The following is a 24,503-nucleotide window of genomic DNA, read 5'->3' as shown; positions in this document are numbered from 1 at the left end:
AGCCAATAGCCAACATCAAAGTAAATGGAGAGAAGCTGGAAGCAATCAATCCCACTAAAATCAGGGACTAGACAAGGCTGCCCACTTTCTCCCTACCTATTCAATATAGTACTTGAAGTCCTAGCCAGAGCAATTAGACAACAAAAGGAGATCAAGGGGATACAAATTGGAAAGGAGGAAGTCAAAATATCATTATTTGCAGATGATAAGATAGTATATATAAGTGATCCTAAAAATTCCACCAGAAAACTGCTAAACCTGATAAATAGCTTCAGTGCTTAAGTTGGGTATGAAATTAACTCAAACAAATCAGTGGCCTTTCTCTGCACAAAGGATAAACAGGCTGAGAAAGAAATTAGGGAAACCCAGACACTAGGCAGATGCCAACAGGAGCCTGTTGATAGGAGCCTGATATAGCTGTCTCCTGCAATGCTCTGCCAGTGCCTGGCAAATACAGAATTGGATGCTTGCAGTCATAAATTGGAAGGAGCACAAGGTCCCCAGTGAAGGAGCAGAAAAAATACCCAGGGAGCTGAAGGGGACTGAAGCCCCACAGAAGGAACATCAATATGAACTAACCAGGACCCTCAAAGAACTTTGGATCTATACCACCAATCAATGCAAACACATGGTGGAACGTGTTGGTCTAGCAATATTTGTAGAAGAGGATGGCCTAGTCTGTCATCAATGGGAGAAGAGGCCCTTGGTTCTGTGAAGGCTCTATGACCCTGTATAGGGGAATGCCAGGACCAGGAGTGGGAGTGGGTGGTTTAGGGAGCAGGGGTAGATGGAATGGGATGGGGGATTTTTGGAAGAGAAACTAGGAAAAGGGATAACATTTGAAATATACAGAAAATATCTAATAAAAAAGGAAAAAAAATTAGAACTCCATGACTTTCATGTGAAAATGCTTTCTCAATAATCTCTTCCTCTTTTTTTACTCTTCCTCCTCTTGCTGAACATGTAGATTCATCCATCTATGTTAAAATCACTATTGCTTAAGTAAAAATAAAATCAATTCAATGAATTCTTATGTATGCTGTAGAAAACCTGATTCTGACCCAGTTTCTGAGTATAGTACCAATTGTTGAATGACACAGATGAAAATCTTAAATACATATGTTAGTAGAAGATCTGACAACAAAACATATTATTGCAAAACAATCCTTTTTTAAACTACATTGAGTCATTCCATTTGGACGCTAAATGCTGATAATAACATATGTTATCTTTATCTTTACTTATCTTGTGACAATATTTTGGACTCAATTTTTGTTCTTTACATTATTGAAAATGATAAGAATTGTTCCCTTATATCCTGTGCACTATGGAGTTCAGTAGCTTCTAATGTATTCTGGTTTATTCTATATTTGTAATATAGTTGTATACTAAGAATTAGTTTTTTCTGAGTTAAGGGAAAAACTTTGACTCTTATTAGAGATCTTAAACCATTGGACTTCTTAACACACTAATGAGGACAGATGAGTGTTTCATTATGCTTTGTCATTGGTGTGTTTGTAACCCTTAACATCATGAATGGTACTGCAGTTTGATAAATTCACATTTAATCATAAGAGGGAAAAATAATGCAAAGCATTTCCTCTCTCTAACTTTGTGTTTCACTTTCCAGGTATGTGTTAACTTTGCTTTTTCCATTGTCATCTTTGACTGGAAAGTTCAATTATAAATGAATAATTTGCAACTGATCCATTTAAGAAGAGATATGAATTGGCAGGTAGCTGTAAATGACAGTCATATTTCACAAGACATGGAAACACATCTCATGTGTTAAAGTTACTCTTTTCTTATGAATTCAAGATGTTTGTTACAACAATCTTTATTTTTATGTGCATTTGAATGGGATAAAATTGAAATAGTTAATCTAAGTATATCAGGGTGTTTCATTCCTAAATACGTCTTACTTGATAATATATGAATGCCTTAGGTGGAAATGGAGGCAGACATGCTACAGTTCATAAAAACAGTAGTTTAATACCTAATTTGTGCAAAAGTTAAGAATCCACATACCACAAGATGACTCATCCGATTTGTCAGTGCAGTCATATCTGAAGTCACATTTCTGAATGTTTCCAACACAATGACCATTAGACCTGCAGACAAATTGATCATCGGTGCAGTTGTTTGGAGGCAAGGTCACTGGAACTGAAGTTTCTGGTGGATTTGGAGTGTCCATTGGCAAATTATCTTGGGGAGAAATAATACAGAGACATCATGTGGCATGCCCTTTAGTGTTTGCCAAAATTGACATTTCTAATTATGCTATGTATTTCAGTTTTAAGAGAGAAATTTTGTAGTGTTTATTACTTTGTTAAATTCATTTAGACCTTTAAAACAACTCTGTCTTAGGAAAGGCAGAAAGCTGGCATATTTTTTAGTCCCAAAGTTAGGCTAAAGAATTGATACATGGCAATGGTTTAAAAGGAAAAGTGATTCAAATTCAAACAAAAGGAAATGGCTTGGAAAAGAAGTAGGAGCCAGCACACCTTGTTGCTAGCATCTGAAGCCAGATTCAATGTCTTAGTGGACCTTCAAATATAATACATGAAACAAAGCAAGCAAACAAACAAACAAAAAAACTACACACAATTTCATTATTTCCCAGGTCTCATAAACCTAATCTTTGTTATTTTTGTTGGTTCAAACTTGCATGACAGATTCCAATTTTAAGTTTAAGGCTTTTTTTTTTTCTAAAAAATTTAAACAAGTTTGTATCTTCTTAACTTATCAAAACTAAAACATATTTATAGAAGTTTATTAATTTTGTATTAAGTTATTTCATAAAGCATTCTAGTGATAACTCTACATCATTCAATGGCAAATAAAGCAAAGTTTGTTGTAGTAATTTCTTACTCCAATACCCAAAATATTCTCCAACATATAACAAGGACACATACTCCACTATGTTCATAGCAGCCTTATCTATAATAGCCAGAAGCTGGAAAGCACCCATATGTCCTTCAATAGAAGAATGGATACAAAAGAGTAGTACATGGTGGATTATTTACTACTCAGCTATTAAAAATGATAAATTGATGAAATATTCGGGCAAATGGATAGACCTAGAAAATATCATCCTGAATGAGGTAACCCAATCACAAAAGAACACACATGGTCTGACTCATTGATAAGTGGATATAAGCCTGAAAGCTCCAAATTCCCAAGACACAATTCACAAACCACATGAAGCTCAAGAAGAAAAATGACCAAAGTGTGGATCAGTGGGTCCTTCTTAGAAAGGGAAACAAAATACTCACGGGAGCAAATATGGAGACAAAGGGCAGAGCAGAGACTGAAAGAAATGCCATCCAGAGACTGTCCCACCTGGGTATTCATCCCATATAGAGTTACCAAACCCAGACACTATTGTGGATGCCAAGAAGTGCATGGCGACAGGAGCCTGATATAACTGTTTACTGAGAAGCCCTGCCAGAGCCTTACAAATACAGAGGCAGATGCTCACAGCCAACCAGTAGACAAAGTGAGGGGTTTACAATAGAGGAGTTAGAGAAAGAACTGAAGGAGTTGAAAGAGTTTGAAACCCCAAACGAAAAACAATATCAACCAACCAGCAACCAAGCTACCCACCAAGGAGTACACATATCTCCAGCTGCATATGTAGTAGAGGAAAGCCTTGTCATGCATCAATGAGAGGAGAGGTCCTTGGTTCTATGAAGGCTGATAAGTGTCCCAGTATAGGGAAATTGAAGGCAGGGAGGCAAGAGTGGGTGTGTGGGTAGATGAACATCTTCATAGAAGCTGGAGGAGTGTGGAAAGGATAGGGGGTTTCCAGGAGGGGGGAAAGTGGGTAAGAGGATAACACTTGAAATATAAATAAATAAATAAATAAATAAATTTACAAAATAGAAAAAAATCAGATAAAAAATAGACACTCAACTAGTTACTACATTTGTAAGCTATATGCCTAGATTGGACAGATCTATCACTATGCTAGTTTATTCTCCAGCTATAAGACCCCTTGCTACATGCGGTTTTTTCCAGGCTACATTCTGCTTCATCTTCTTTCCACCTCCTCTTCCTCTCTCTCTCTCTCTCTCTCTCTCTCTCTCTCTCTCTCTCTCTCTCTCTCTCTCCACTCCTCTCTAAGTTCACTGGTCCCACCTTTCTCTTTCACTACACTTTCTCTTTCACTACACAATCATCAGCTCTAGCCTTTATTTGAACAGTCAGAATGGGGAGAAGGTTCAGTGAGATTGCCTGAGTACATGATCTACTTCTTATATAGGTCAGCCCCTGTTAAGAAGCACAATTAACATCGAAACAAAAACAGTACCAGGGCAACCTACAATCAAACTTTGGTGCAAAAGAATTTCCACTACTCAGCAGTGGCATCAAATATACTTTACATGAATTCCATGGAGTAAGTTGATGATGGAAAAATGATTCTTTTCACACCTGTCCATTTAATCTGCATTCACAAATGGGAATGTGGTGGACATGCTCACAATCACAGGCAAGTGAGAGAATGGATGAACAAATAAATGGAGGCAGGAATGCATAAAAGAATATAGCAACAAATAACTTATTTCTAAATTTTGAATTAAATTTCACTGTATGCTTGAAGAACACATGTAAATTATAGGAAGTAAAAGACAATTTTGACAATGTAAGGGTAAAATTAGAGTTCATCAGATCAAAGAGTGAAGCACAGAAAGTCTTTATAAACAATGAAATGATAACATGAGTGGTGGAAGAAGGGTAAACTAGACTGTTTCATTTGGCTTTGTTTTGACTATAATGAAAGTACGGCATGAGCATATATGATAAGAATGTACACTGTTGAGCCATTAAAAATGTAAGCTGAGAAAAGTAGATACCAGTTAACAAAAGTAACTTGAGAAAAATTATAAGTCTGGATAAATCCAAGGAACTGTGGAGAAATAATAAGATATGAGATTACTATTTCAAGACTTTTTAGCATTAACTTGGAGGATATACTGGCGGTAGCTTTGACACGGAGGAACTCAGAGTCCAATCATATGGGAAAGTAATAAACCAAAAACATGGTGGGGAAGAGGAAACAAAAGTCTGATCTACATTAAATAACTTGGATCAATGTGACTTGGAATTTTGGGTATTTTTGAAAATTTAAGGATTGCCTAATACAGTACTTCATTTTATAGCTGAAGTTCTGACACAATTAAGAAGTAGGATTGAAGTATATGGCAGAAGACAGATTAAAACCCCCAAATTTTTGACATGAACTCAATACTGGAGAAAAGGATGCTTAGAAAAAATAAAACTGTTTATTGACTGAAAGTAGAAATAGGAGCAATAAAGAAAACACAAACCAAGGCAACGCTGGAGCTGGAGAACCTAGAAAAGAGAACAGGAACTAGACTCAAGCATCACCAACATAGTACATAAGATGAAAGAAAGAACTCAAGCAAAGAAGATACAATAAAAGAAATTGATACATCTGTCAGAGAAAATAACAAATCTAAAAAGTATTTAACACAAAATGTCCAGGAAATTTGGAACACTATGAAAAGACCAAACCTAATAATAATTGGAATAGAAGAGGAGGAAGATTCCCAGTTCAAAAGCCCAGAAAATATTTTCAACAAAATAATTGAAGAAAATTTCCCTAACCTAAAGAAGGAAATGGCTATATACTTACAAAAAGCTTACAGAATGCCAAATACATTGGACGAGAAAAGAAAATCATCCCACTATATAATAATCAAAACACTAAATGTATGGAAAAAAGAATGTTAAGTTACAAAGTAAATAGGCAGACCTATCAGAATTATATCTAACTTCACAAGAGAGATGCTAAAAGTCAGAAGGTCATGGACAGATATCTTGTTGATCCAAGAGATTACAGTAGTCAGCCCAGACAGCTACACCCAGAAAATTTTCAACCACCATAGATGGAGAAAATACAATATTCCATGACAGAACCAAATTTAAACATCTTTCTTGTAACCCAGCCCTACAGAGGATACAAGGAGGAAAACTCCACCACAAGGAGGGTAACTATATTTCTGAACACAAGAACTAGATAATTCTATATCAGAAACATCCAAAGAGAGAAACACACACACACACACACACACACACACACACAGAGAGAGAGAGAGAGAGAGAGAGAGAGAGAGAGAGAGAGAGAGAGANAGAGAGAGAACCACCACCAACATTAAAATAACAGGAACTAACAATCAATGGTCATTAATAACTCTCAACATTAATGGACTCAATTCACCAATAAAAAGATGCAGGCTAACAAACTGGATATAAAAACAGGATGTAACACTCTGCTGGATACAAGAAATAACTTCAGCATCAAAGATACGTACTATCTCAAAGTTAAGGGCTGCAAAATGGTTTTGCAAGCAAATGGACTCAAGAAAGGAGCTTGAGTAAACATTATATTAAATAGAATTGACTTTCAATGAGAAGCAATCAAAAGAGATAGGGGAAGATATTTTATACTCATTAAAGAAGAAACCCACCAACACCATGTATTAATTCTGAACATCTACACCACAAATGCAAAGGTACCTACATTCATAAAAGAAACATTACTAAAACTTAAATTACATGTAACTCACACAATAATAACGGGGAATTTTGATACCCCAGTCTGACCAATGGACAGATCATTGAGACAGAAACTAAATAGAAAAAAAGTGAAACTTACAGAAGTTATGAGACAAGTGGACCTAACAGATATCTACAGAACATTTAGCCCTACATCAAAAGAATATACCTTTTTCTCAGCACCTCATGAAACCTTTTTCAAAACTGACCATATAATCAGATACAAAGTAAGCCTCAACAGATACAAGAAAATTGAAATTATCTCTTGCGTCCTATGAGATTACCATAGATTAAACAACAACATTACACAACACAACTTAAGCAACAACAGACACAACAGAAAGTTTACATATTCATGGAAACTGAACAACCATCTATTCAATGATAACTTGGTTAGGGAAGAAATAAATAAATTAAAGACTTTCTAGAAGTCAATGAAAATGAAAGCATAACATATACAAATATATAAGACACAATGAAAGCAGTGGAAAGAGCTGGTTCATAGCACTAAGTGCCTTCATGAAGAAATTGTAGGGATCTCATATAATCAACTTAATAGCACACCTGAAAGCTCTAGAACAGTAAGAAGCAAACACACCCAAGAGAAATCCATGGCAAGGGAATAGTCAAAATCAAGGCTGAAATCAACCAAATAGAAGCAAAGAGAATGATACAAAGAATCAACAAAACCAAGAACTGGTTCTTTGAAAAAAATCAAGAAGACAGACAAACCCTCAGCCAAACTAACTAAAAGGCACAAAGACAGTATCCAAATTAACAAAACCAAAAATAAAAAGGTAAACATGACAACAGAAACTGGAAATTTACAAAATTGGAAAATATAAAAAAGAACAAAAAGGATGATTTTCTAAGCAGACACCTCTTACCAAACAAAGATAAAGCAAGATCAGGTAAACTAATTAAACAGTCCTGTAACCCATAAGGAAATAGAAGCTGTCATTTAGTCAAAAATAAAAACAAAACAAAACAAAATAGTGCCAGTCAGTATTAGTGCATAATTCCAATAGACTTTCAAAGAAAAGTTAATACCAGCACTCCTCAAACTATTCCACAAACTAAAAACAAGGAATTCTGCCAAACTCATTCTATGAGTCCGTAGTTAGCCTGATATATAAACCAGACAAAGACTCAACAAAGAAAGTGAATTTCAAACCAATTTCTCTTATGTACATCAATGCAAAAATACTCAGCAAAATTCTGAGAAACTGACCAAGAAAACATCAAAAACTTTATTTACAATGATCAAGTAGGCTTCATCCAAATGAGCTGTGATGGCTCCATATATGAACATTCATCAATGTATTCTTACCATATAAACAAACTGAAAGAAAAAAAACCACATGATCATCTCATTAGATGCTGAACCAGCCTTTGCCAATAGCACCCTTCGTGTTAAAATTCTTGAAGAGATCAGGGATATTAAAGCACATAGCTAAATATTAAAAACCAATATACAGCAAGCAGCTAGCCAATATCAAATTGCATGGACAGAAACTTAAAGCAATTTCATAAAAATTAGAGAGAAAACAAGGCTGCCTTATCTCTTTTCTATCTATACAATATAGTACTTGAAGTTTCATCCAGAGCAATAATACTACCTAAGAAAATCAAGGGGATAAAAAGGAAAGGAAGAATTCAAAGTATCACCATTCACGGATGATATAACACTGTACATAAGTGACCCAAAAATTGTACCTGAGAACTTCTATAGTCGATAAACTCTTCCAGTAAAGGAGGTGAATATGAAATTATCTCAAAGAAATCAGTAGCCCTCCTTTGTACAAATGATAAACAGGCCGAGATAAAAATTATGGAAACAACACCATTCAAAATAGCCATTAATGATATAAAATATATTGGTGTAACTCTAACCATGCCAAAAAAAAGAAAAAAAAAGAAAAAAAAAACTGTGTGGCAAGAAGTTTAAGTCCCTGAAGAAACTTTCGGGATAGCATTTGAAATGTAAATAAAGAAAATAATAATAAAATAAATAAATAAAGAAAATAATAATAATAAAAAAGAGATTTTAACTTCTGATTTCAATACAAGAAAGACCTACAAATTTAAAAAAAAAAAGAAAGAAAAAAAGAAATTGAAGAAGATTTCAGAAGAGAGAAAGATCTTCCATGTTCATGGGTCCATAATGAAAATTGTTGTCTTACCAAAGGCAATCTACAGATTCAATGTAAATATACAGACATTGAAATAACAATTCTCAACTTCATATGGAAAACTAAATAACCCATGATAGCTAAAAACCAATCCTGAACAATAAAAGAACATCACTATCCCTGATTGTGAGCTGTACTACAGATCAATATTAATAAGAAATGCATGGCATTGGTATAGAAACAGACAGGTTGATTAATGGTATCAAATTGACCCATAACTAAACCCACACACCTACGGACACTTTATTTTTGACAAAGAAAACAAATCCATACAATGGGAAAAAGAAAGCACCTTCAACAAATGCTGCTGATCTAATCAGATGCCTGCATGTAGAAGGATGCAAATGGATCCATATTTCTCACCTTGCACAAAACTCAAGTCTAAGTAGATCAAAGACATTACCATAAAACCAAATATACTAATCTAAAAGAAGAGAAATTTGGAAATGGTCTTGAACTCATTGGTACATGAGATAATTTACTGAACAGAATACCAATAGTTCAGGCTCTAAGATCAACAATTGATAAATAGTACCTCATGAAACTGCAAAACTTTTATAAGGCAAAAGTCACTGTCAATAGGACAAGACAGAAACCTACAATTTGGGAAAAGATCTCCACCAAACCTACATTCAACACAGGGCTAATATCTAATATATATAAAGAACTTAAGAAATTAGATACCTGCAACCAAATAATCCAGTTTAAAAATCGGGTACAGAGCTAAACAAAGAATTCACAACATAGGAATATCAAAGGGCTGAGAAATGCTTAAAGAATGATCAATGCCCTATGTCATTGGGGAAATGCAAATCAAAATGACCCTAAGATTCCCTCTATATTACACCCATTAGAATGGCTAAGTTCAAAATCTCCATTGATAGCACATGTTGCCAAAGATATTGAGAAAGGGGGACATTCCTCTTTTGGTAGTGGAAGAGCAAACTTGTACAATCACTCTGAAAATCAATCGTGCAGTTTCTCAAAAAATTGGAAATAGTCTACCTCAAGTCCCATCTATACCACTCCTGGACATATACCCAAAAGATGCCTCATTATAACACAGGGACACTTGTTCCAGCTTATTTTTCAGCTTTATTTGTAAGAGCTAGAAAATGGAAACAACCCAGAAGTCCCTAAAGAATGGATACTGGAAGTATGGTTTATTTATACAATAGAATACTATTCTGTTATTAAAAATAAGGACATCATGAATTTTGCAGGCATTTGATTGCCGCAGACCCCCGAACTCTGACCAGCAGAGACGGGGAGAAACGACACAAACACCAAGGCAGGTTCCAAACAGATTTCTTCTGTATCTCTCTGAGCAGCTTTTCTCTCTCACAGCTCCAACCAAACCCAATCGGACCCTTCAACTGCTTGCTCCCAACTGAACTGTTTACAGCCCTTTCCCACAGCATTCTCCTCCCTCCCTCCAGGGCACATCCTGTTGTTCTCAGTCCTCTGAGCTCCTTCACAACAACATTCTCCCCCCTGCCCGGGGTGCATCCTGTTTTCAGTCCTCTGACCTAATCCCTCCCCCATCTCCTGGATCAGGTCAGAGTTCAGCCAGGGCACTCGGTGATTGTCCAGTAACTCAGCAGGCAGTACAGTACAGGATCATCCACACAGGCTCAGCAGGCTCAGGTTCTTGCAGCCAGGGAACATGGGGCTTACCCGCTCCCCACATAGAGTTCAGGCTCAGGCTCTTGGCAGACAGGGACCACGGGGCTTGGCACACCTGCTCCCCACATTTGATGAACTAGAATATATCATCCTGAGTGAGGTAACACAGACCCAAAAGGACATGCATGGTATGTACTCATGTATAAGTACATAAAGTACAGGATACCCACAGTACACTCCATAGACCCAAAGAAGCTAAACAAGAAGGATAGCACAAGAGAAGATTCTTGAATCTCACTTAGAAGGGAGAATAAAATAGTCATAGGAGACAGATGGAGGAAAGGAACTGGAAAGAAGGGAGTATGAGGAGGGGAGTGGGAAGATCAGGATCAGGTTTGGGGAGAGACAGAAGAGAATGCTAAAAGGCCAGGAGAATAAATGGCGATTTGCAGCTGGGGCAGGGAAAACATCTGTCTCAGAGACCTGGGATATGGAAACTCTCGGGAGTCAATTCTGGTGACCTTAGCTGAGATACATAGCAACAGGGATATGAAACATAAAGAAGATACCTCCTGTAGCCAGGCAGGACCCCCATGGATAGATTAGGATATCAACCTACCTTTTGACTCCAGATTTTTCCTGTCTATAAGAAATGCAGGGACAAAGATGAAGCCGAGACTGAGGGAATGGCTAACCACTAACTGGTCCAACTTGAACACATCCCATGGGCAAGCACCAATCCTCAACATTATTTATGATCATTTGTTATGCTTGCAGACAGGAGCCTAGCATAACTGTCCTCTGAGAGGGTCTACCCAGCAGCTGAATGAAATTGTCAAGAATTGACAAATGGGACCTCATAAAATTGCAAAGCTTCTCTAAGGCAAAGGATACTGTCAATAAGACAAAAATGCAATCAACAGATTGGGAAAAGACCTTTACCAATCCTAAATCCAATAGAGGGTTAATATCCAATATATACAGAGAACTCAAGAAGTTAGACTCCAGAGAACCAAATAACCCTATTAAAAATGGGGTACAGAGCTAAACAAAGAATTCTCAACTGAGGAATACCAAATGTCTGAGAAGCACCTAAAAAAATGTTCAACTCTGTTGGGAGCAACCTTGTTTGAACATTCACTGCCTTAAGTGCTTGCTGGCACAAAGTCTTGGCCTCTGTGGGAAAGTACTAGCCCAGCTGAATATAAATAGACATAGATCTTGAAATCAGTAGAGAACAAATAGGTATAAATCTTGTTAGCAGGTACCTAATAACCCATTCTGCTCTGGTCTTCCTGCTGAACTATTTACTAAGTCAATATCCTATCCCTGAGAACAGACGCATTACCAAGAGACAAAGTGACCCCACTCCACCTCCCTTCCTGCTCCTACGAGTATATAACCTGTATGGAGGAAAAAATAAAAATTTGTAAGCTTTATCAGACCTCTTGACTTGCAGTCTGTTATTTGCGTTTCTTGTCCCCCATTCTCTTCCAGGCACCCCCCAAGTCTCTGTCTACTGTCCCGCAAGTCGGGACAAACATCCTTAGTCATCAGGGAAATGCGAATCAAAACAACCCTGAGATTCGACCTCACACCTGTCAGAACAGCTAAAATCAAAAACTCAAGTGACAGCAGATGCTGGTGAGGATGTGGAGAAAGAGGAACACTCCTCCATTGCTGGTGCAATTCCAAGCTGATACAACCACTCTGCAAATAAATTTGATAGTTCCCCAGAAGACTGGAGAAATACCACTTCTGGGAATATACCCAGAAGATGCTCCAACATGTAATAAGGACATATGCCCCACTATGTTCACAGCAACATTATGTATAATGGCCAGAAGCTGGAAAGAGCCTAGATGTCCCTTAGTAGAGGAATGGATACAGAAAATATGGTACATTTACACAATGGAGTACTACTCGGTTATTAAAAACAATGAATTTATGAAATTCTTAGGCAAATGGATGGATCTGGAGGATATCATTCTGAGAGAGGTAACCCAATCACAAAAGAAGTCACTAGATATGCACTCACTGATAAGTGGATATTAGCCCAGAAGCTTGGAATACCCAAGATACAATTCACAAAACACATGAAACTCAAGAATAAGGAAGACCAAAGTGTGGATACTTCAATCCTTCTTAGAAGAGAGAATAAAATATGAATGGAAGGAGTTAAAGAGACAAATTGTGAAGCAGTGACTGAAGAAATGACCATCCAGAGATTGCCTCACCTGAGAATCTGTCCCATATACAATCACCAAATCCAGACACTATGGCAGATTCCCACAAGAGCCTAATGACAGGAGCCTGATATTGCTGTCTCCTGGGGGGCTATGACAGTGCCTTATGAATATAGAAGTAGATGCTCACAGCCATCTCCAATGAAGGAGCTAGAGAAAGGACCCAAGGAGCTGAAGGGGTTTGCAGCCCCATAGGAAGAACAATATTAACTAACCAGCACCCTCAGAGCTCCCTGGGACTAAGCCACCAACCAAAGAAAACACATGGTGGGACTCGTGGCTCTAGCTGCACATGTAGCCAAGATGGCCTAGCTGGTCATCAATGGGAGGAGAGGCCCTTGGTCCTGTGGAGGTTCTATGCCACAGTGTAGGGCAATGGCAGGGCCAGGAAGCAAGATTGGGTGGGATGGTGAGCAGGGGGAGTCAGGAAGGGATAGGTGGTTTTTAGAGTGGAAACCAGGAAAAGGGACAACATTTGAAATGTAAATAAAGAAAGTATCAAATAAAAAAGGCCTTTATTATTTTTTTTTTTAAAAAAGATGGTTACTCAGATTCAGGGATAGCTTTGGACTGATATCATGCAAATCATTGGATAGGCTATGCTTGCAAATATACAAGCTGCTGACACATCATGGCTAAGCTGAGGAGGGTGACTATGAAGAAAGAGCAAAGTACTTTCTCAACTTTGATAAAATCCTGTCTTCTTTAGAAACTTTCTAAGAGGTCTATACATATTAGAATGCAAAGAAAGTATTTAAGCATAAAACACACTAAAAGGAGACACAAAGTTGCTATAATATCGCAACAGTGTAGGATACATAGTTAAGGCAGAGAAGATGTAGAGTAAATAGCCCACATGCTCTCAAACAAAAGTGAGAATTACCTATGCAGATCCTGAATACTTAATTAGAAATCACGGATGAAAGTTATCTTGTTTATGGAAAGTTTCCACTAAGATTTTTCTTCCAGACTTCCAAAAATATTTGAAGCAGGAAAGAATGGATTTGAAAACTTTATTATGTAATCCGGCCATTCAGAATTTATTGGCCATGAAAATTAAAAAGAAATATAACACAAAAGCTGATCATCCAAACTACAAGCGTGTCTGAAGGGATTTTTTCAAGGAGATGGAAAACATACAAATGTGTTAAATGAAAAACAGAAAACATTTGTAGCATTGTTTGCCAATGAAAACTAAGACCCACTGCAATACTTAGATGAATTAAAAAGAAAGAGATGGACTGGCAGGTGGCTCATGTGCGATATGCTTACACAGGCATGAAGACTAATGTTCAATCTCCAGAACCTTCAATTTTAAAAGCCTGCCATGGCAGTGTTTGCCTCGCATTCCAGAATTAGATAGGTAGGGACAGGCAGATTCCCTAGTGCTCACTAGCTAGCCAAACAGCCTACTAGTGAACTCTAGGCTCAACAAGGACCCTGTCTTTAAAGATAAGGCAGTGAGTAATTGGGGAAGGCACATAACACTAACCTCTGGCCTCTACATGCATGTGTGCATATACATGCTCACATACACAATCAAACAAGTATACATAGATGGGAACCAATAACTTCTGAAAGCACTGCTCTTCCAAAGAATATTAGAAACAAACAAACAAAAACAAATGAAATTCTTCATCTAAAGATCTGAGCCATCTGTTTTCTGTGCTTGACATATAAGAGATGTCATCTGAGGCTCAGTGATACAGGATTCCTGGAAGCAGATGATATGTCAGGAGATTGATAGGATCTTACTGCCCACATCTTTCACTTCTCTTCATATCTGTTATATTATTCATATTACTGCATGAGGAAGATTACTGCAGCATCATAGTTTTGAAAGAGGAAATACAGTGACCATATTCAAACAAACCATTGTAATATAGTTAATTTTTTCTATTTTAAAATATTAATCTCTTACCATGCCAAATTTATTAATTAAAATTTATCATAGATACAAGTGGCATCATACAGAATGATCAGGCTGTATTTATGCACATATTACATATGTATATGCAATATATGGGTATAGCAATAGTTTAAAAAAACATAAGTTTGAAAGAGAACATGAGGATATATGGAGGTTTGGAGGCAGAAAGGGAAAGGGGTAATTATGTAATTACATTATGACTGCAAATATAATTAAAATGTATCATAGGTATGTAGCATATCACAAAATGCCATGCATATCTATATTACCTATGTTCACATTTATATACATATACCTAAGTCTCTAATTCCTCTTTTGCTACTTTGCAGTTTGTGGGTTACCCGCATCCAGTCTGCCACAGGGCTAGGACTGCTCTGAGAGGTGGACGCGGAAAGTTTGACTGCGTGCACCCTAAACTGTTGTTGGGTGGCCATTGGGCTGTGAGAAGCCACAGGACTGTGCTCCAGGGTTGGGGAGGACGAGGACAGTCAGAGGTCCCCAGGAAACTGCTAGAGTTCGCTAGGGGTCCCTAGGCCCTACAGACACTTCTGGATGCCTCAGAAGAGCTGAGAATTGAGTGCCCCCCATCCCACCCCCAGCTCTAGCTGGGGGCTGAAGGGAAAAGGGCAGGAGGAGGTCCCTGGCTGGCTCCTCTGGGAAGTAGAGTCTTTGGCTTGTTTGGTCAGCCGCTTGGGTTGGTGGCTGTGACTGAGAACGCAGGGAGATCTCCCATAGGAGATTAGACATGCAGCCTTTTAGAAGAAGACCTGCTCCATTGCTCCAGTATGGCAGATCCTGATGAAAAGAGGCAGTTAATGGTTTTAAGGCAGTAGAAAGGCAGAGAGAGGGAGAGAGTAGAGAAGTAGAAGCCGGCCAGGGCCACATGAAGAGAGGGAGGAAGGGAATGTGGAGAGAGGGGGAACTAAAGGGCAACAGAGAAGCAAGCTGGGAGCAGGAGTAAGAGAGTGAGGAGGGGGTAAACAGCCCTTTTTATATTGGGCCAGGCCTACCTAGCTGTTGCCAGGTAACCATGGGGAGAAGTATACCTGGTTATTGCCAGGTTGTTGGAGGTGGGCAGAGTCCAGACTGAATACCAGGAGCTTGGGGCATTACCCTACGTGACTGATGGCAAAAGAATTATGCAGCTGTGGCCTTGTGTCTAGAGCCTAGTTTCTGGGAGCATGGCAAACTTTCTTCTGTTCCTTGCAGAGCTATCTGCTGGGTCTCCGGAGTATTAACCTAGCTCAACCAGAAACAGGCTGCCTTTCATGATTCCACAGTAGTTGTTATAAATACCATGATGAAAAGCAACTTGGGCTAGAAAGGATTTGTTGGCTTATACATTACAGCCCATTATCAGGGGGAAGCCAAGGAAGAAATCTGGAACCAGGAAGTGAAGCAGAGACTATGGATGAATAATGCTTATTGACTTTCTAAGTTACTTTCTCTATAGAATGTAGGACCACATACCTATCAATGGGTGGCACTACCCACAGTAGTCTAGACCCTCCCACATCAATCATTAATCAAGAAATTGTTCCATAGGCATGCCCACTAGTCAGTTTGGTATGCTGCAATCTCTACTATAATTGGAAATATGTTGGTTTCAAGATAGACCCTTCACTTGTGTTCCATGCCCTGAATACTGTTGCTGCTACAAATTCCTGGTGCCGCAGATGAACCCAGTGCAACCATGATGTATGTCCTAAACTATGAGCTCAAGTAAACCTTCCTCCCTCTCCTCAGTTATTTCTGTCATGATTTTTTTAATCAAAGTGAAAAGTAATTAGTATAGAAAACTAGTAATAATATGATTTCTTAATTTTACTTTTTATACATGTGAAGAGGTCAGCTCAGGAACTTTGGAAAATTCCACCAGACCCCTCCCCTCCTGGAAGAGAAAGGTTATAGATCATATAGGCACCCCTCCCCTCTGGAAGGGAGAGGCTAATTATATTCCTCAGACCACAGGGGGACTAACCTGCAGATAAGGGAAACCCAGAGCACATTGACACATTCCTTGGGGGGATCAACCATTAGATATTCACAGATAATTGAACCCCTTGCTACCTCATTCCCTAAATATCAATCAGTTTAAAAGTCATACTGTTCTGTCAATCATATTGTGCCTAGTTGCTGATGCTCTCTATTTTACCTCTGGAAACTGTATAAAAACTCGCCAAACAGGCTACCTGGGGTTGTCACTTCTCCTTCAGGTGTGGGACGTCCCCAACTCATTGGAACAATAAATTCCTCTTGGTTTTGCATCAATCCCTGGCCTCACATTGTTCACTCAGGGAGGGGGTATCTCTGTTGGCTGGGAATTCGACCCCTTTGGGGACACACCAGACAGCGGTGAATAGGAGGTCTCGAGCAGGTACCTTGGTTCTTCACTGTCTTACTGTTTGTCAAAGTCTGAGTCTGTGAGTCTGTTTGAACTTTCAGTTTCCTTGCAAGCATCAGGGGCTTGGAGAGCCTATGGTATCATGCAGTCAAGTGTGGCAGGAAGACATGTCTTAATGTCATGACCATGGAGGATCTGGGGAATGCTCTAGAGACCCCGGAGGGAGCCAAGAAGGCTCTGCTTCTTCTGGAAACAGCTAGACAGTATCCGTAGAAGTCAAGTCTTGCTATAACCTGGTTAATCTGGCTCCTGCTGTACTGGCAGAGGTGCCTGGTTTATCTCAGTGCAGCCTGAGCCAGACAAGTAACTCTGTTCTGCATCCATGGGAGGGACAAACTGTCTGTAACTGTGCCCATGGAAGGGGCAAACTATGTGTTGATTGTCTTTCTCTGTGTTTATTGCTGTTGCTTATCTTATTCTATGTTCTTAGACTAACGACATGTTTGGACATTGGACAGACTGAATCTACCCCATTAAACATCCTAGTTGACCACTGGAGGGAAGTTAGGAAAATATGAGAAGAGCTAGTTAGTTACTCTCTGTTCCATCAAATGGCCCAAATTGATAGTAGAGTGACCACCTGTAGGGACTTTCAACTTGCAGGTGATCAAAGTAGTAGAGAAGAGAGTCTTTAGGCCAGAATCCCTTGGACACCCAGACCAAGTACCCTATATAGTTACCTGCAAGAATCTACTGGAGGATATTCCCTCCATGGATAAAAACCTTTTCTTCCCCAAGACCCACCTCACAGGTTCTGGTCATCAAGAAGAAGGAAGCATGGAAGCAGGGATCCTGACCTGAGAAGAAGTTGATCCTCCATTCCCCTAAACAGCGGACCTGTTGCTCCAAGACCCTCCTCCTCCATATTCTGCTACCCTTGCCCCCGTGGTTCCACCAGTGCAGGCACCAACACTGGGATCCTAGGCCCATATGGGACTGGTGCCATTATACCCCCACTTTACCTGATGGAGGACAGGGAGGAGACCCCCAACTTCCCAGTCCTGCCATGGGGACCCAAAGTTAATGCAGGAAGCCAGAAAAATGTCCCCTCAGACATGGGGGCACCATCGATTGACCAGGCTGTCATTGACAGTTGACTTTCTCTGAGTAGACCTGACTGAGACTTTAATATGGCAGAAAGTAAGGTCTACAACTAGACTCCATTGGCACGTCTCAAGGGAGCCACATGATGACCCACAGATTTGACCAAGGTACATGAGGTTAGACAGGGGTCAGATAAGTTGCTTTCTGCCTTTCTAGAGCAACTCATGAAGACATTTTGTCAGTATATAACCTATGACCCCAGCAGCAAGGGGGAAAACTACTGTGACTATTGCTTTTATAAACCAGGCTAGTAGAAATATCAGGGAAAAGCTTCAGAGGCTAGAGGGACTACAGGATAAGTTGTTGAAGGATTTAGTACAGGTTGCTGAGAAAGTCTACCATAACAGGGAGAGAGAGGAGGAGAAGGAGCAGAGATAAAAAAAGAAAAATAGAAAGGTGACAGAAAAGGCATTTCCAGAGAAAACTTGGCTACAGTAGTTAGGGAAAGCAGACAAGAGAGACTCAATCTGAGACAGAAAACCCCTTGAAAAGGACTGGGGTGTATATTGCAGAGACAGGGGCCACTAGGCCCAAGAGTGCTCCCAACAAAAAGAAATGGGGAGAAAAGCTTCGAGAGTGGGAAAACCTGCCCTAGATTCAGAAACTATTACTGGGTGAAGAAAGTGATTGAGAGGAGGGGGACAGTGTTTGTACCTCAGACGGAGTGCCCCAGAACTGTGCGTGGTGGTTTGAGGCCTTTCCCAGGCCTGGACTGGGACTGCAGGCATAGGGAGGACCAGCATCTAACCCCCCCATCCATGTGGAGCTCAGAGCCCAAGCCTCCTTGGTGTCTGTGTGCCGATATCTGATGTCGAGGGAGGCCTGGGACAGAATCAGGTCCCGCATTACCAGGTTCCAAGATCAAAGGATACTGCACAAGTGCTAATCGGCTTGGAATATTCCCCTCCTGGCTGTGAAGAAACCTGGAACCCAAGACTGAAGAGGACTGTCTAGAGGGAACTAAATGCTTCTTGGAGGAGCGGGGAGGATTGGGATACAGAGCCTCAGCCAAGAAGGCTCAAATCTGCCAGAGAAAAAAGTAACTTATTTGGGCTACCTGCTGAAAGACGGCCAGTGCTGGCTCTCCGACACTCGAAAGGACACCATCCTGTACATCCCTCCTCCGCAGAGCTCCAAGCAGGTACAGGAATTCCTGGGTATGGCTGGGTTCTGCCAGCTATGGATCCAAGTGTTTGCTGAATTGTCTTCCCCCTTCTACCTACTGACTAAAAATGGACAGCTCTTCCATTGGGAGGAAGAAGAATAACAGGCTTTTGATGCAATTAAGCAGATTCTGCTTGAGGCCCCTGCTCTAGGGCTCCCTGATGCCAGTAGACCTTTCTACCTTTATGTGGCTGAGAACAGGGGGATAACCAAGGGGGTGCTCACTCATCAGCTGGGCCTCTGGAAGCACCCGGTTGCCTATCTGTCAAAAAATTAGACCCTGTCACTGCTGGGTGGCCTGCTTGCCTATGGATAATGGCGGTGGTGGCAGTTCTAATTGCTGATAAATTGACTCTGGGATAGAATCTGACTGTGATAGCTCCCTATGCCTTGGAGAGCATTGTTTGGCAGCCCCAGACTTATGGCTGATCAACACCCGAATGACTCATTATCAGACTCCATTGCTAAATTCAGATCTAGTGACTTTTATGTCAACCCAGCAACTCTGTTAGCTGGCTCTGACCTCATCCTGCCAGCTCATGAGTGCCAGCAGATTCTAGCTAAGGACCAGGGATGGTGAAAGGACCTATTGGATCAGCCACTCCCCAATGCAGAGTCGACCTGGTTCACTGATAGCAGAAGCTAACTGGTGGAGAGACAATGCAAGGCAGGGGATGCCATTGTGGACAGGTGCCAAGTGATCTAGGCAGAACTGTGTTCTCTGGTAATGTCAGCGTAAAAGGCAGAGCTGATATCTCTGACCAAAGCCTTGGACCTGGGGGCAGGCTAAAAGATCAACATCTACACAGATAGCAGGTATGCCTTTGCCACAGCTGACATCCACAGGGCTATATACCAAGAGAGAGGACTGCTCACATCAGAGGGGAAAGAAATAAACCACCAGGAAATCTTAGATCTCTCAAATGCCCTGATGAAGCCTGCAACTGTATTATTCATTACATAGGACATCAGAAGGGAAGAGACTCAGTGGCACAAGGCAATAACCATGCTGATCAAGTGGCTTAATAAGGGGCTATGCAGAAGCCTATCCAGGTTATGGGCCTGCAAGAGACACCCACTGGGAAATGGGACTACATTAAGGGATGGCCTCCCTTAGAATATACTGAAGAAGAAAGGACTCAGATTGCTAGCTACCCTACCAACTATTACCTAGAGAAGGAAAGACAATGGCACACACAAGGAAAAAAAACTACACTCCCCAGGAAGCAAGCAAAAAACTTGCTAGGCCAAATGCACAGATGGACTCATTTAGAGGATGAAAAACTTGTCCAAGCAGTTAAGGGACCTAAAGTATATACAATAGCCCTCGTATTCTGGGCCAGATATATAGTAGAATAGTGTAAGGTATGCCAACAAATGAATGCTTATGCAGTCAAGAGTGAACAGGGCACAAAACCTAGGGGAGAACGGCCTGGAGTATATTGAGAGGATGATTTTACAGAAGTTAAACCAGGAAAATATGATTACAAAAACCTTTTAGTGTTTATAGATACTTTCTCTGGGTGGGCTGAGGCTTTCCCTACCAAGCAGAAAACAGCTACCATGATATTAGTGGAAAATTTCCAGAGGTTCAGAGTGCTCAAGGAAATTGGATCAGACAACAGGCCTGCTTTGTCTCTAGGGTAAGTAAGAGCTTGGCAGAGTCATTGTGGACTAATTGGAAGCTCTATTATGTGTACCATCCCCATAGCTCAGGGCAGGTAGAAAGAATAAATAGAACCTTAAAAGAGACCTTGACCTAATTGACCTCGGATACTGGCTTGGACTGTGTGGTACTCCTCCTCTTGGGCCTGTTCTGAGCCTGGAACACCCTCTACGATTTTAACCTGATCTTCTTTGAGATCCTGTTTGGTACCCCAAATCCCTTGGCGTCCACTGGGCCCTCCCTGAAGGTATCCCAAGTCACTGATAGGAACTTCTTCTTGCGGCTCCAATCCCTTCAATCAATACAACATGAGATTTGGCTCAAACTGTCTGCGTTAAATGCTCCAGGGATGCCAGAGACCCCTCCCCACTTCCAGACTCGTGAATAAATCTATGTAAAGAGGTACTGGGCACAGTCTCTGGACTCCTGGTGGAAGGTACCATTATTGGCATTGCTAGCCACTCCCACAGCCCTCAAGGTGGACTGTATTGTGGCCTGAGTGCATACTTCCCATGTGAAACCTGCAGATGTCCCACTCCCCAGAGACCTCCACTGAATGGTATAGAAGATGGACAATCTGCTCAAGCTTAAGATCACTCAACTTTGATCATGACTGCCTGGTGGTACCTTTGGATTCTGGTTCCTTTCCCCGTCCTATGTGCCCATCCACCAAACCTGTTACAGCACTCATTGTCTCCCTTCTGTTGGGGTTGGGGGTGACCAGGGCAGCCACCAGGATCTCTGCTTCCATCTTATGATGGAAAAATTATGACAGTCTGAGGGCAGCCATTGATGTAGAGAGAATAGAAACTTCCATCAGTCACCTTCAAGTATCATTGACTTCATTATCAGAAGTAGTACTACAAAATAGGAGGGAATAGCTGAAGAGTGTTGCTTGTAGATAGACCATTTTAGGGTTGTTAAAGATTCAATGGCCAAGTTTAGAGAATGGCTAGCCAAGTCGAAGAGAGAAAAAGCAAGAACAGGGTTGGTTTCAATCCTGATTTAACAATTCTCCTTGGTTCACCACCTTGATCTCCTCCCTATTAGTTCCCTTAATCATCTTGGTTTTCCTTCTGACTTTTGGCACCTACATTTTGAACCTCTCTGTTGCTTTTGTTAAGGAACACATAAGTACAGTACAGCTAATGATCTTAAAGCAGAGATTCAAAGAACTAGATACAGACGACCAGGAGTATGAGCTATTAGAATACCAGCAATAGCTTCAGGATTGAAGCAAACATAAAGAAAAGGGGGGAATGAAGAGGTCAGCTCAGGAACTTTAGAAAATTCCACCAGACCTCCTCCCCTCCTGAAATAGAAAGGTTATAGAACATATAGACACCCCTCCTTTCTGGAAGGGAGAAGCTAATTAATTTCCTCAGACCACAGGGGGACCGACCTACAGATGAGGAAAACCCAGAAGACATAGACACATTCCTAAGGGGGAACCGACCCTTAGATACTCACAGATAATTGAACCCCTTGCTACCTCATTCCCTAAAGACCAATCAGTTTAAAAGTCACACTGTTCTGCCAATCATATTGTGCCAAGCTGCTGATGCTCTATTCTGCCCCTGGAAACTTTATAAAAACTTGCTGAACAGACCAACTGGGGTCACTGCCTCTCCTTTGGGTGTGGAACTACCCCAATGTCTTACTTTTGCATTGATCCCTGGCTCTGCATTGTTCAATCCATGTGGTGTGTGTGTGTGTGGGGGGTGCAGTACCTGGTAATCTAAGGCTTGTCAGAGTCTTACACATATGTATAAGTGTATGAGGAAACAAAAGTAATGGAAGGCTTAAGATTGAAATGAGTAACAGATCGACTGATTGACAGAAATGCCTATTGAATGATTCCAGTTTACTTTTGTCAATTATGAATAAAACTTTAACAATCCATGTATAAGTGTTGTAGGCATACAAGTATTCCTTTTGGTAAATACTGATATGTTTTATTACTGAATCTATGGTAAAGATATTTCCTTTTATGGGAAAATCTAGACATCTTCAAAATGGTCATACTATCTGACATTCTTCCTGTGGGAAGAAGAGTGTATGTTTATCTCCATCCTTACTGGTATGATGTGCCATTTGTATTTTGATTTTAGCTATTCTAAAATCTGTAAAGCATACATCAGTATTCTGATTCACAGTTCCCTAAAGATGTAGGATAAACATGCTTTCATTCAAATTTTTTTCTGATTTATAACTGTGAGGAAGGATTTGTCAGATCTCTTGCTTCTTTTAAAATTTTAACTTATTTTATTAACAGATATTAATTATACATAATAGAACTCATTATGACATTTTCATACATGTACATGTATTTCACACATTACCCCTGCCAAGCCAGCTGTGGCCTTGGTAGGGACAGAGTGACCTGCTTCCTGCCCTTGGGACAGAGGTCCTTGTGAGCTTTCACAAGTGTCAAAGGCTGCTGTCAGCATAAGGCTTGTTTGTATAGAAATCTACATTTTTTACATTCCTTCTTTAATATCCTCCCTGATAAAATTAAAGACTCCACCATAATCAGACAGCCCCAGTCCAGGAGGCAAAGATGTGGCAAATATCTCAGCAAAATGCTAAACTCTGGAACTCTCGGGACAGCCCTTAAGGCTGTGGAAAAGACCTCTTAAAATACCTAAGCTTGAAAATACAGTTTCTCAACTATTCAAAAATATAGGGATGAATATGAATTATGAGGGGCTTCACAAACCTAAAGGAACAAAGGTAGATATAGTATGAGCCAGCCATCTAGTTATAAAGACATAAGTACAGGCAGAAACAAATTCCTGAGTTAAAAGGTCAGCCTGGGACATAGTGAGTTCAGGCCCAGGTATGGAAGAAATGGTAATTTCAGGGCAGGGTCCCATCAAGCTAGTTTATCATCTGTGCTTAACAGAGGCAGACAGATCTCTGAATTCTTTAGCAACATTCAGAAAAAAACAAATGTATGCTTGCTTTCTCCATAGAATCAAAGGGCTGGGGTTCTGGAATGCTGATTCATAGGATAATCAAAAGGAAACCTGGAGTAAATAGCTTGATATGTAAAATAAAAGACTGGGTCTGTGTTCTGCAGGAGATGAGCTATCCAGGGAATTTTTTAAGATTAAAAGAGAGAACAACTTAGAGAACACAAACAAGCAAGCTGGACATGGACAAAGAGATCTCTTAGAAGAGCAAGCAAGCAGAATATATATAAACAGAGAGATCTCCAGAGAGAAAGCGGACCATAGAGAGAAGCAGACTGGAAAAGCTGGATCCAACAGAGCAAAGGTTGTCAGCTTGGACCCACGATTTGACTTTGAGTTGCTCTTTCACTGATCCCAGACACCACTTATCTCTGAACCGCTCTCCAAACCAAGGCTGATCCTTGGCATAGCCCCTTCACACTCACTGATTTAAAATCATGGTTTCATTGCTTAACTCTGAGATATAAAAGTTCCACGGATGTTTTCAATAGCCCTCTTTCCCCACAAAGGCCTTTTTTCCTTTCCTTTCCTTTCCTTTCCTTTCCTTTCCTTTCCTTTCCTTTCCTTTCCTTTCCTTTCCTTTCCTTTCCTTTCCTTTCCTTTCCTTTCCTTTC

At 40.2% G+C, this 24,503-nt stretch overlaps 1 protein-coding gene across 1 annotated transcript in view; it reads right to left on the bottom strand.

The window, feature by feature from the left end:
* Malrd1 (MAM and LDL receptor class A domain containing 1) overlaps nucleotides 1–24,503 on the bottom strand; it is a 658,259-nt gene that overhangs the window by 424,353 nt on the left and 209,403 nt on the right. Inside the window, exon 19 of the mRNA XM_021195116.1 lies at nucleotides 2,029–2,205. Within this exon, the coding sequence (XP_021050775.1) occupies nucleotides 2,029–2,205 (177 nt within the window). The remainder of the gene's footprint in view (nucleotides 1–2,028; nucleotides 2,206–24,503) is intronic.

Source organism: Mus pahari, chromosome 3 (genome assembly GCF_900095145.1).
Source record: "Mus pahari chromosome 3, PAHARI_EIJ_v1.1, whole genome shotgun sequence".
Lineage (NCBI taxonomy): Eukaryota > Metazoa > Chordata > Mammalia > Rodentia > Muridae > Mus > Mus pahari.
Note: the sequence above shows the minus strand (reverse complement) of the source record. Positions and strands in the feature narration are given on the sequence as shown.